The sequence below is a fragment of the Nelumbo lutea genome, chromosome 2 (assembly GCF_056320005.1).
Source record: "Nelumbo lutea isolate HS-2025 chromosome 2, American lotus-T2T, whole genome shotgun sequence".
NCBI classification, from domain to species: Eukaryota; Viridiplantae; Streptophyta; class Magnoliopsida; order Proteales; family Nelumbonaceae; genus Nelumbo; species Nelumbo lutea.
This window is the reverse complement of record NC_142685.1, coordinates 21,804,855-21,818,937: the sequence shown is the minus strand read 5'-3', so window position 1 is coordinate 21,818,937 and position 14,083 is coordinate 21,804,855. Positions and strand designations below refer to the sequence as shown.

The window sequence follows — 14,083 nt, the reverse complement described above, 5'->3', positions numbered from 1 at the left end:
AATTACTAACAAATGACAAAAAGGTCAATAATTATTAGAAATTACCAAAAATAAATTACTTGTGTTTCCATAAAATATGATAAATTACCAAAAATCATTCAATAATATTTCCAAAAAATGTCAAACATTAATAGAAAATTACCAAATATTTTTAAAAAATAGTAGAAATTACCAAAAATATGCTAGAAATAACAGTAATTACCAAAAATTATCTAAGAACAATAACATGAATGTCATATGATTTAGATTATTTATTACATGTTTGATGTGTGGCATATGATTTAGAATATTTATTATCCTTTAATGTATGATATTTTGTGTTTTTAATATATATATATAAGACATGCCATGCCAGCATGCATATACTTTTAGGGAAGCTATTTATCTATTTTCTCCTTTTTTGTATTTCCTTATTTTCATTTGTTTTAAAAATATAAAAAGCAACCATTGCCAATTTTGATTGGATCAATAAAGATGTACACTATTAGAGAGAGAGAGAGAGAGAGAGAGACCTTTGGGTTTTCCAAGACCTCTTATTTCGATGCATATTATTATTATATTTAAGAGAGAGAGAGAAAGAGAGTGGGAATAGTAATTCAACATAATAAAGTAAAACATTAATAAATCAAATAATATAAATAGGTTGAACTTAAACAATCAAACATAAAACGAAAAAAATAAAATATTATTTAAAAAATATTAATTTGGAAATCCACTAAACCTCCACTTAAAAACAATAACTATTAACAAAACTTAGTAAAAATTAAAATACATTTATCTTTGGTTTCCTTAAAATGTTAATTAAAAATTTTCAGTTCCACTTAAAAATTAAGCTTAATAATTACTAATAAAAATAAGAAATATAAATACAAGAAATATTAATTGATAGTTTTAATAATATTATGATTTAAACATGGACTCGATATATTGCACATATAACCTATATTCTAATGTCATATTTTGTTTTGTTTATTCTTTTTATTTAGTAACTATTAAAATCTAAAAAACTAATAAAAATTAGTTCATAAATTAAAAAACTAAAAAACAATTTAATTCTATTTAAAGATAATTAATATTAATAAGATAATAAAAATTAATAATAAAAAGTAGAAAAATTATGAAAAATAATAAAATAAACCATTTACTTTCCATATAAAATATAAAAATGAATTCAAATAATAAAACTAATAATAACCCAATTAGAAATGTCATAAGGCTCCTTCTACTTAGGGATGATCATTTATAACTTGGCCGAACCTAGCTAAACCTACATATTTTGGACTCAAACAACTATTTTCTTCTAAGCTAAGTCTAGCACAGATGTACATCAATCCCACACATAATATAATGCAAGCAATAGGAATATGCAATTAATAAAAAAATTAAGAAATTAATAAACATTAGTATTGATAATAAAATTAAAATTAATAATAAAAAGTATCAAATCATTAATAACTTAGCCCAACCCAACTAGACCTATAAATTTTTAGGCTCAAGCAACTATTTTCTGTTGAGCTAAGTCTAGCTCAAATCTACACCAAGCCCACACATAATGTGTGCAATATTGTTGTAAATGGATTGGACTAAAATCATATCCAGCTACATTCGCATCAACATCCGATTAAGAAATTTCTAGATCTACATCCACATATTATTATTATGTTGGATTTCAAATTTTAAATTATATGTGTATAATAAATACATATAAATATAAAATATTATATTTAATAATTATAATTTTTATATAATTACACATAATATCTATATGTATACATAATTATACTACATATATATAAAATAATAATTTTGTTAGACGTGGATTTTAATCAAATTGGATGGGGTTAAATCCACATCCAATTGAGTTATTAATACGATGCAAGTTCTAACATCCAAATTTGGGATAATATCATTCGAAGTCTAACTGGGTTTCATACTTTTAGAGTCCAATGACGGCCCTAGAGGATAGGGCCCATGCTAAGCAACCCCTAAGCTCAACCTAGAAGTTATATGCATATATGATAAATATTATATAAATAACAAAATTTACATAAATATCTATTTATATATGAAAATGCTATATATTTTTTAAATAGACTAAAATTAAATAAAAATTAAATTGTAAAAAATTATAATTTTATAATTAACATGGGCATACATGTCCATGTCCTAGACCCAAAAAAATATTATTACACTTGAGGTGTGGGTCAGGTTAGGCCAGGCAACTATAAAAACTATTAATATACTATAAAAAATTTGCCCAAAATCGCTAAATTCCTACAACTCATATTTTTAATCAAGGCACCTGCCTAAAGACCACATTCCTTATGGTAAGGAACTTAAGGCAAGATATTATTTTAGGAACCCCTAGAGGTGTAAATCAGGCCGTGCTGGGTTGGCACAACATGGCCAGCACGTGGCCCATGCAAAGTGCGGGCCATGCTGTGTCGGCCTACAAGCTGAGTCAAGCCATGCTTCCCTCCCCTAGGATATTTTGGGGAGTCGGACTAGCACAACCCACGACCCGAGCTGGCATGGGCTTGTGCCATGCCACAGGCTATAATGGTTCGTGGGTCGAGCCTTGGGCCAAACTGGGCCAAGCCATGTTTTTTTTTTTAATTTTTGAAAAAATAATGAAAATTTTAACATAAATTAAAAAATACATACAACAAAATAAAAAAGATCTTAACATTTTATTTTATATGAATTTTGATGTATACAATTGTTTATATATGCAATAATAAAATGAAATAATATAATAAAATTGAAATAAAACTGTATACATTAATATATTATATAATTACTATATATTATATAATTTGTAAATAATATAATATATATTATATACATATTATATATATGTATATGCATATATATATATATATATATGTGTATAAATATATATTTTTAGCAATAAATAATGTATAAATATGTTTTAGATATGCTATATGTATTATTTTATATTTAATTTATGTTTTGTAATTCAGTTTTTAATTATTTTATTTATAAAAATATTAAAAATTGCAATTTGAGGTCAAAGAAGGGTTTTTTTTTTGCAAAAATAGAGGGGCAAGGCGGCTATGGTCCCTTGGAGCACATAGATCTTGAAAAGTCACCCAAAATAAAAAAAAAAAAATCACCCCAATCAAATATTAGAGTGCAAAGTTATGGCCTCTGAAAATTTTGCATGCATTGAATGCATAACCCGTGACCTGGTCACCGAATGGATCAATGGTTGAACCGATTTGGTCAAACAATTTTTTACCAAATCAACAATTTTTTACCATTTGATGGATTTTGAATAAACTGGACCAGAATCCTAACTGGATGATGATTTGAATGATTTGGTCGGTCGCGTTAACCACGGGTTGAAAACATTGGTGTCTAACCTTGTGCTATCTACCCAAAAAACACGTCCACTCAAGTATTTTACCTTATAATTGTTTTATAATAGTTGTTAATCGTTGAATGATATATTTTAAGCTAACTGTGACCCTTGAAATATTTTATTATTACATTAAATGCTTGATAAGGTCATTAAGTTCAGCCATTACCAAACGGATCCACACAATGTGGCATGTGTCCAACACCTGTCGCGGGTTTAAGAGTTCCGAGATCTGTGCACTTGTTCGTGATGTTATATATGATAAACAATGTATCATGCATCCTGCTCCTCCTCTCCTGGGTTTACGAGTTAGTTCCATGGGAAAGGCTAAAGAGTATCGATCTGCTCTTTAGAGAGTGCTTCTCACACGGATCTCTCAAGATGTTCAAGTATTGCACATTGGAAACATTTTCCGTATGTTTATATTATTATTCATTGGAGATGATTCAGGCATGATTTTCAAAGTTGGATCGGACCGGACAGTTGGATTGGAAAAACTAAGAACTGATCAGGTGATTGATTTCATTTTCCCCAAAAACTATTGATTTTGGTCAATGAATCATTGAATTGAACAATTAACTGTTTGAACCATTTGAACCATTCGAACGGTTATGATCATTTTTTTTATTAAAACGGACCAAACATTTGGTTCGAACGACCGAACCGTTCGACCTGATAATCAGGTCAGTTTTAAAAATCATGGTTTCATATATACTGTGGTTGTAACTGTGAGGTCACTGTGCGGAGCATATCCCAACTCAAGGCTAAAGGGGGTACATAATTTGTTTCGAGTTGGCCGCATTTTATAGCCACACATGTAGAATATGTTTTGTACTTGTATGTTACCATTGGCCACAAGCTAGTCACAAGATGCTACAACCGCACATCAAGAACAAAATACAAGTATGAGAGAGGTTGATGTGCGGCTGTAGGGTCTTCTGGCCAATGTATCGTGGTCAGTAGAAATGGATTTGTGTCTTTAAGGATAACAAATCTGAACTTGAACCACTGTGATTGAATGGGAATTGGTTCCCCACAAGGCATTCCCCATGCTAACCTCATAGCAGCACATCAGGAACATCTTGGGTACTTGTATGTTGTTATATATGGGGAGATGTTCCAAATGCATGGCTGCAATGTACTGTAACGAGAACTCCCTTCATGTTTGGATATGATTCCAATGTGCTGTGGGAATCTCAATTCATAGTTCATCTAATATTTTATTTTATTTGTAATTCTTGAAAAAAATCTTTACACGTAGAAATTAACCTTTTGGTATGAACTATGAAGACATGAGAGAATCTCCCTTCGGGTCCAAATTCTTTTGAATGATTTGTTCTAGGGATCCACACTTCGGGTATGATGCTAGAAAGACATATACCCGAAAAAATTTACAACTCAGTAGCATCATAAAAGTAGTAACCAATCAGGTGGGTTTTCACTATATTCTTAAAGTCATGATTGGTCAAAGCCTTTCTAGTATCATATCTTTTCGGCATCATAGATTTTCCCTTTGTTTTATTATGCTATTCTGGACTTATACATGCCAAATTTCATTTGCTTGACATCTATCCATGCCAAGGGATGGAGATAGGGAGAAAGTAATTTGTTTTGGAGAAATAAGGTAGGAAGTGATTATATGATGGGGAACCAAGGCAGGAGGAAGGTGATGTAAATTTTGTATCAGTTTTTAGAATGCAAAATTTATGCCATCACATCAACGTGCGTAAATGAAATAAGTGCAAGTTTTGCACCAATTAGGAGGACATATTATAATAACAAAATTGTGGATGCAAAACTGAATCGGGTGCATAATTTGTATCCAGTTCAGATTTACACTACAAACAAGCAGAATTTTAAGGGGTATTCTTCAATGTGAGTCGTTTTTCTTGTTGTGAGTTCTAAAAACAACTTAAAACCATCTAAGTTTGAAAACAAATTATTTCTTAAATCAAAAACATGAAAAACATGTTTTTGGGTGTAAACGTGTTTTTGGAAAAAAAAGTATTCTTTAATTTTTGGTTTGACAAACATGTCCTTATTTTAAATCATATTATGATGAATAAAAGATACAAATGTGATTGAAGGAGAAATATTTTGCTGGAGGACAGGATGCCTCTCTTTCTACGAAAACAATAAAGCTACAAATCTAAGCAAAACACTAACTGCGTTTTGAGCCGCTAATGGAGCAAACATTCCGGCTTCATTGGACAAAGAAGAACCACCACCAGCTAAATCAGAGAGAGCCCTAATAGCAATGAAAGGAGTCCTTTGTTGAAGACAGATGAGAGCAACTGCAGCGCTTTCCATATCGATTGCAGTTACATTGAATTTGGAGTTGAGGAATTGCCTATAAGCCGCATTATCAACAAATGTATTGGCACTGGCTCCCCTCTCCACTCTAATCACTCTAGGTGTCCTTGGCAAACAAGTAGAATTGATGCAGCCCTCCAACTCCATACCCTGAGGCCAAACAAACCCATAATATTTCAATGATGGTGAAAGAAACCCAATTTGAAGAATTTCAATTACATTGGGCTTGGGCTAAGGTTCAGGCCCATTCAACTATAACAAATATAGAGCCCAGCCCAACCCAAGTTTCACACACTTCATCCAAAGATGTATTGATCACTCTAGATCTGTTACTAATGGATTATCCATTGGTGGATCCCCAAATAGAAAGCATTATTTTTTCCTTAGAAAATTTTCAAAAGTATTCTTCAGACTATTCGTGCTTTTAAAGTGATATAAAGAAAATGCGATAAGTGTATACATTATTAATGTAGATTGGCCGAATGCAATGGCTGTATAGTGGGCTGTGGAACAATGATAATGCTTCATGCCAGTCATAAAATACATGGGACCACAATTATTAATTTGTATTGGCTGAATGCAACAGCTGTTTAGCCGGCTGTGGACTGGTAGGGGGCATTGTCATTGGTTCTACAGCCTGCTGAACAGCTGTTGCATTCAGCTAACCCTATCTTGTAAATTAAGAGATTGGAGAGAGTAGAGAGAAAAACATACCTCAAGTTTCTTTACAACTGAGAAGTAGTGATTGCTAACAGGAACCCAAAAGGAATGCTGTCTTACTTCTGGAATTCCATCCACGGGAAAGATCTCTTCAGGTTGATACCACACATTATTGAGGAGGTTTTCTGAAGACTTGCCCTTTTCTGTATCATTGTTGTAATCAGAAAATTTGAGGTACCCAATTTTTCTTGTGTAATCTCCACTAGACTCCAAAGCCAGTTCATCATCAGGACCATCTCCAAACCTCTGCTCAAGTTGATAGAGTGGGAAACGCTAAGAAACTAGCATAAAAGTGCTACTTGTAGCTTCAAGTGAAAACAGAAAAACAAAACTGACTCCTTAAAAGGGTTTGGGCTGTAATAAAGTTTCATGTTTAACCCCACTAGTTTTAAGAGTAGACCAGAGTTGTTCCTACTTGATTAATTCTCAACTCTTAAGACATTCACATTTATAATTAAAGGGTAAATTACATATAGCCACACCGTATTTAGGGGGTGACAACACTTGCACATTCAAGATTTTATGGGCTTACAGAAATAAACATCAAAATGATGAAAATAACCATTCTAAAGCATGTAAGTCGTTCTCAAGGCATTCTAAGATAAACTTTGTTGAAGGATAGTTGAGAGAAACATGAGAAAGTTAGTACTAAAAATAACTAAATTAAAAGGACAAAATAGTCTCATGAAATGTTTTAACAGAATATTCCATAGAGCTAACTGATGGAATGTTAATGGTGGGAGCAAAGTAATAGAATCCCAAATTTCAGGAGGATCTTTGTTGTAAAACAAAAGCAGTAACTAAAGGGTTTACCCTAAATTAGAAAAAAAAACAATTAATTAAATATTTACCAAACAAAGACAAATAAATAAATAAATTCCATACCTGCCAATTCCAAAGTCCAGTATGAGCCCAATATTGAGGAATAGTGACATCTCCAATTTGAAGTTCTGGGTTTGCGTTTCCTGCAATTCCAAAGTGCACAACCCCTTTCACCCTAAATAGACTCAACAGCAGCTGTGTGGTAATGCCTGCATTAAGCTAATGCAAAACAAGAAAATAATTAAAACGCTCTAAAACCTCTTTATACATGATTTACAGTATTATAATATATTATATTAATTGGAATAAACATAAAGAAAAGCTGAAAATTTCTTTGACATACCATGCTCAATCCTGTCATGACAACAATAACCTTCTCTCCTTCCAACTTTCCAACACGAAATCTTCTTCCTATATAGAAGAACAGGAGCTATAAATCCTTAATTCCATATGAAAAATAGTAACCAAAGAAAGGAAAAATAAAAGAAAGAAGAAAAGAGCAATCGAAACTTAGCCCAGTTGTATCACAGTTCACAAATCCAACACACCCATAAAAGTTTTCGAAATATCAAGTGAAAAAAAAAGGGAAGAAGATATTTCAGTTCTCTGGTGAACGGTTCATCTTTCTCTTACCTGAAAAATCCAGGTAAGGAAACTTCTCATCAACTACAAAGCTGCCGGATTGCAGAAGAGGATTCATCTCAAAGGAATTTGGCACCACAACACCCAAGTAGGGGCCTTTCTTATTTATTGCAGTGATCTTTTTCATGACCTTCTTAGTTGTTGCACCATCAACTCTACTGCTTATTCCCACCAAGAGAAGAAAACCCAGCAGCAGCAGCAGCAGCAGCTGCTTCAGTGGAAAGGCGGTCATCCTTCTCTCTAGCTAAACCCAGATCTCTCTGAAGCGTTTCAACTTTCAAGCGTTTAGGACACTAGAGAGAGGGAGGGAGAGAGGGAGGGAACACTAACAGAAGAAGGGCCAGAGTCCAGAGAGGACGTAGTTTGAACTATTTAAAGTAATTCAGTCGTCGTTTTGGAAACCTGGGTCTGGATTGGGTTGGGCTTGCCTGCACGTTCGGGATTGCTTAGAGCTCTCCGGCTTTGACCAGTGAGAAAGGATATAAACGCTGACTGGAATTCCAGCCCCCCCCCCCCCCCCCCCCCCCTTACTATTACCCCTCTCCCTATAAACCCCATCCTGCCCGTGGATTTGGCATCACTTCAAGGTATGGGGCTATAAAATTCTAATCTGACTCATCACAATAATGGCCATAAAATAAAGATGAATCCGATCTACTGTCCACACTTACCTCACAGTTGTACATTGTATACCTACCAATAAAGCACTACAGCTGTACACCGTACATTAGGAACATCTCCCCTAGAACAAGATGATCCCAATGTACGTATGAGTAGGTGTGGATAAGATTTTTGTGGGTTGTCCCATAAAATAAGATCTGACAGATTGGCCCATAAGGTCCATGGTCAGAAATCAGAATTGACGTTTCCATTTGCGACTTTTCTGTGTCCATCCCATATACCACATGGCCAAAGCCCAAAAGGGATGGAGATCGGCTTCAGTCAGTACAAAGCCCCTTCAAAGAATATTCGAACAGCCTTTATAACCTTGCATTAAAAATATTTCTGTATTATGTACTTTATTTTATAGGGAAATAATTCCAATGCAAGGCCATAAAGCTTGTTGAAACGGGCATTGCATTGACTGAAGCCGATCTGGGATCAAAGGGATCTGAATTAGTGGATTATGTCTGGTTATAGTCATTTGCAGTGGTCTGTACAAAATTGCAACCAAGATAGGCTGAAATCCCTTCGGTATAAATGTGTTTCTTATTTCTAGGGTGTATTGTATTTATTATTTATTGCGGGAAGGTGCAGTCACATTAGATATAGGATCTGATAGGATTTGATCTTGGATCTGTTTTGATCTTACTTATTTTCTTTAAAAATTAATAAGTTATTAAAAAAATAAAATATACTAATTTAAATAAAAATAAATAAAAAATATAAGTAATTTTTAATTATTTTTATCATATATATATATTATGAAAAACAAATAATATAATAAATTTATAAAAAATATAATATAAATAATATATTTATAAATAAATAACATATATGTATTGTATATATTTATAAATAATTAAATATATAATACATCGGGTTGGATCTTTTCAGATTGAATAAAGAAATAATCCAAATCCGACCAGAAGATCCAATCAAAGGTGATCCGAATTCAAGTAAATTGAATTGGATCATGATCCGATCCATTTACACCTTTATATGATTAGATATCAGGAAACCTTACAACTTTCTAGGTGGGGTTATTTTTATGTGGGTTTTGAAAACGTTGGATTTCTATGATAAATGGTGTCAGATGATCTGGTTTTGCATTTCGATAACCTCTTTTGGAGTTCCCCAAAGTCATTTTGATTTTTGAGGTTTCAGGAATCCAGTCATGGTCCAGATCTGAATTCAATGCACCCTCTGAATCTGAACGTGGAATGGTGAATTGGTCATAGATATGGGCGTAGTTTTGTAATGGGCTTAAATCCAGCGGTGAGGCCCATGATTCAGTTGGACCTGTCAGAATGTAATCTAGATATCCCACAATGTCCTTGTCACGGGACTCCTTTGGAACTTGGAACTTGGAATTCAAGGTCTTCTAGTTCTATAAGTCGTTATCAAGACAGCCCATTTCAGGAAGGTCTGTTTGTTTGACTTTCCAAAAAAGAGAATCCGCTTTGTTTGCACTTTTCAAATATTGTATCACAAATCTAAACGGGATGCAAATTTTGAAATTGGTTCAGATTTGTAATTTAGGCTGGGTTTGGTTGTAATGTAAATACCAACATACATTGCATATTTATCATTTTTTCAGTTCATGAATGCAAACATGATTCACATTTTAAATCCCTTTTGCACCTATCTTATTTGTTTGAAAACGGTGCAAAGTGTGGGCTCATCATTAAATGCTCCAATGCCTTAACTTTGATAAAAAAGTTAATTATCAAAAGAATATAAAATTGTATCCAAAAAATAGGTATGATAATGCTTTCTTAAAATACAAAAGTATCAGAAAATACATTTTTAATCTGATAATCATTACTTTTTTACATATCAATCAAATACTTGCAAACACGAACCAGGGTACATAAATACCCCAGTTCAACATTTATATTGCAAGCAAACAGTAAAATTTGTACTTTTTACCCCATATGCATTAACTCATAGTATAAATTTTGTATATGAAAATCTAATAGCAAAATTTGCCCCAGCTTCCTATTACCTCACTATCTCACGACTCTTTCCAGTAAAGTGGGGACTGTTTTAATTGCACCAGGACCAAATCATTTTACTTTCTATTTCGCTCCTCTCATACCAACAACCTTCCTTGCACTTCACTCTTTTAGTGGGGATCATTGTCATTTGGCTTTCATTTCACTCTTCACAAACGAACAGACCGCCGGCTAAGGTTTGTTTAGGCCGTTTTAGTTTTTACGGTTCGATCGCTTTATGAATTCTGAGGTGGACTGAATTCAAATTACCCATTTTTTATTCCCTCAGAAAATATTTCGGAAAAGTACGAATAGGCTCAATGCAGATTTCTGATTTTCACCGGAGAGTTATAAACATTCAAAATGTCAATAATCCACATTCTATACACCAACGCCCATCCATAAATTGGCATCAATTCCAAACTGGCACCTACTCCAGCAGTACTTTAGGCCTACAAATTCTGACCCTCGGCTGAACCATCATTCTCCCAAAATATTTAATGTAATAAATTACCAAAATGTTTTATTTAAAAATTTATGGACCAAGTATCATTATCCATACTACAATGCAAAACATCTTGTAAAAATGCTGCCTAGTTCAATCCATGTAATTTCATCCACACCAAGTAGACTTAATACATCAAACCAGTGTTTTCAAAACCGGACCAAACTGGAAAAATAGGGAACTAGTCATTTGACTTGTTCTGTTTTACCCCAAAACCACTTTTTGGCCAAAAACCATTGATTTGATGAGCAAACCATTAACTCAGGCAGTCGAACCGTCAACCCAAACAATGGTTTTTAGTTGCCTTTATTTTTTTAATTTTTTGTTAGAACGGGCTGTCCATTCGGACTGGATGGTCAGACCGTTCAACCCAGGAACCAAACCCAAAACAGTTCCCTATCCAGTTCGATTTTAAAAACCTTGGATCAAACACACCATGCCTTGTATAGACCACGCCATTGAACGCCCTCTTAAATGAAAAAATGAATGCTTCAAACTCCACTAATTAAGGCATGAAAACTGTCTTATTTGTTTATTTTTGGTAACAGTTGAAGTGCGTCTTTCTGAGAGAACACTACACAACTCCTTTTAAGAATTGTGATTATGCAAAGTGTTCGACTATAATAACGAAAAGACATGATATCGGAAACAAGTTACGGTCAGATCAATCAATTGGTATCATAAAAGAGATAACCGATCAGGTGGTGTTCATCAAAATTCACGGGGATGCTTTGATTGATCAAAACTCTTTCGGTACCATATCTTTTTGATATCATAGATTTTCCCTTTTGCAAAACAAGTTTGGTTTGCTATTGGGCGGCCAATGAAAGATTATTGATTTTGAATGGAGAGGATGATGATCCCCTTTGGAGAGGAAGAATGTATGGTTATTTTATGGATCTTTATGGAGATCAAACTAGCTATGTATTGATTTGGAACCTATTGAGGGTAAATCTTGGTTCCTATCTTTTGGAGATGCCCCATATGAGTTATAGTAAAACTAACTTTGATGTGTCCTTTACAAATCTGATGGATGGTGCTCTATAGGTTGCATTGTTAGGACCATCTTGGATCTGTCCTTGTTTTGAAAGTGTTTAGTATTGGGTTCTCTTTTATTAATCTTTTTTGAAGCCTGGGAAGGCCATAACATTGCTCTCAATTTCAAAGAAAACCCATTATCTTCAAAAGTGATTCGAAGCTCGTCACAGACTATTTGGGGAGGAAAATTGACCTACTTTGGAGACTGAAGAACATTATTGATGGGTGTCTGGCCTCTTAATTTTATTTGCTTTACTGATTTTTGGGAACGTGCTGCCCCCATCTTGTCTAGCCCCTTTTTATTTTATCAAAAAAGAAAAAAAAAATGTAACTACTTTGAAGCTAGCCCAAATGGCCCAAAATGCATTCAAGTCTTAAATACAGTTTTAAACCACTAATCTATCTTAGTTTTTTTATAATAAATAAAATAAAATAACTTTATTAATTTTAATATCTATATGTAATTCAAATAAATAATGCATATTTATGTGTAATAACTCCAACTATAAATTAAGAAGAATAATATTCAAAATTAGTATTTTCATAAACTAATAGAATAAGTAATTTATCAAATCCACACTAAACAAAAAGATGATTTTAATCTCAAAAAAAATTACACAAATAAAATATTAATAATAGAATAATTAAAATAATTATTTTAATACTTAAAATTTATAAATTTACATGTGATTGATTACATAGAATTTTACACTCGTGAGCAGCAGATCCGGGCTCCTCCTCCCAAATGGCCTCTAGATCAATCATGTCCACAACCATTTTAGTTCCTTCCTTTTGTCCCAACAAATATGCCTCTGAATGTGTATTCTCGATATTTCTGAATATCACAATGGGATTAAAACAAAACTTTAAGCTCAGTTTGGAAGGAGTACAAATACAAATCTGTATAGTACAAATACATACAAAATACATAGTTTTGCATTCTACATATTTGCTCAGTTTTGGAATAAATACAAATATATGTAGAGTGCAAAACCTTACATTTTGTATTATTTTATAAGTATTTACACTGTACAAATTTGTATTTGTATTCCTTCCAAACTGAGCCTTGGTTGTAGTTCATCTTCTTTACAAGCCTTAGAGTTAGACCAAGGAAGAGCTCTCTTGTGGGGCACCATAAAGGATTTCTTCTCTAGAACTGGTTAATTGTTGAATTCAAGGTTCAAAATATCGATACGCCTGATATGCCGGAATGGGTGTAACGGGCTAATCGGTACAGTTTTTTAGGCCTTTTTTTTTTATTTTTTTCCGCAATCGATTCAGGGGGGACGGTTTAGGTCTCCTCTACCCCCTGAACCGGTCAAACCTCCAATACACCCACTGTAGAGGCATATCGAAGGGGTCCCAGAATGATACTTATCAGTCGATATGGGCCAATACGTATCGATACTTTAAACATTGGTTGAATTTCATCTATTTATCCACATTTTGAAGGGAAATTGAAGAACTGAGTTTGAGAAGAAAGGTGAAATCTAGGGTTAAGGGGAACGGAGGAGTCGAGCTTAGAGATCTATTGGGTATTAAAATACATTTCCTTATCCTGGTTTTCTTCTTTTTTTTGAATCTGATCTTCTTTGACTCTAGTGTGGAGGGCATCATTATAACAATTACATGAGCTCCTTTTACGAGAAGACAAGAGTGTCAAAGATAGATGGAGGAAGAATGTGAAAAACTTAGTTTAGGAACAATTTGGTCAGAAAATGTTGGAACCTTTTTCCGCTCACAGAATCAAACATTATTTTGTAAACAACACAAGATTTGTCAATTCAAAAATACCTATCATTTATTTTGCAAAAGATCCATAAACATGCAAGAATTTTACTCCAACTATTTAATACTTTCTTGTAGAGGTGCAATCACACTACAAAGGTGGGTGTTTTTGTTCCTTTGTTTTTGAAATTGCCAAATCAAAAAACAAATACAGGTTCTCAAGCTGTATTTTTGTTTTGAGAAATAAAAACAGTTGGTAGGTTCTCTGACTCGTCA

At 33.3% G+C, this 14,083-nt stretch overlaps 1 protein-coding gene across 1 annotated transcript; it reads right to left on the bottom strand.

Moving 5' to 3' along the window:
* Positions 1 to 5,397: 5,397 nt before the first annotated feature.
* LOC148869107 (Phosphorylase superfamily protein) lies at positions 5,398 to 8,390 on the bottom strand. The gene is made up of 5 exons (XM_088967725.1): positions 7,871 to 8,390; positions 7,581 to 7,648; positions 7,301 to 7,456; positions 6,410 to 6,661; positions 5,398 to 5,845 (listed from the first exon to the last, which is right to left on the bottom strand). Exons 1-5 carry the CDS (start codon positions 8,109 to 8,111, stop codon positions 5,507 to 5,509), a joined length of 1,056 nt encoding a protein of 351 aa, XP_088823851.1. The 5' UTR covers positions 8,112 to 8,390; the 3' UTR covers positions 5,398 to 5,506.
* Positions 8,391 to 14,083: the final 5,693 nt, after the last annotated feature.

Coding starts and splice junctions, on each gene's coding strand:
- LOC148869107 (XM_088967725.1), bottom strand. CDS start 8,111: ATGACCGCCTTTCCACTGAAGCAGCTGCTGCTGCTGCTGCTGCTGGGT. Junction 7,457..7,580: donor TCATGACAGGATTGAGCATG/GTATGTCAAAGA, acceptor GTTTTGCATTAG/CTTAATGCAGGCATTACCAC. Junction 5,846..6,409: donor CAGTTGTAAAGAAACTTGAG/GTATGTTTTTCT, acceptor GTTTGGCCTCAG/GGTATGGAGTTGGAGGGCTG.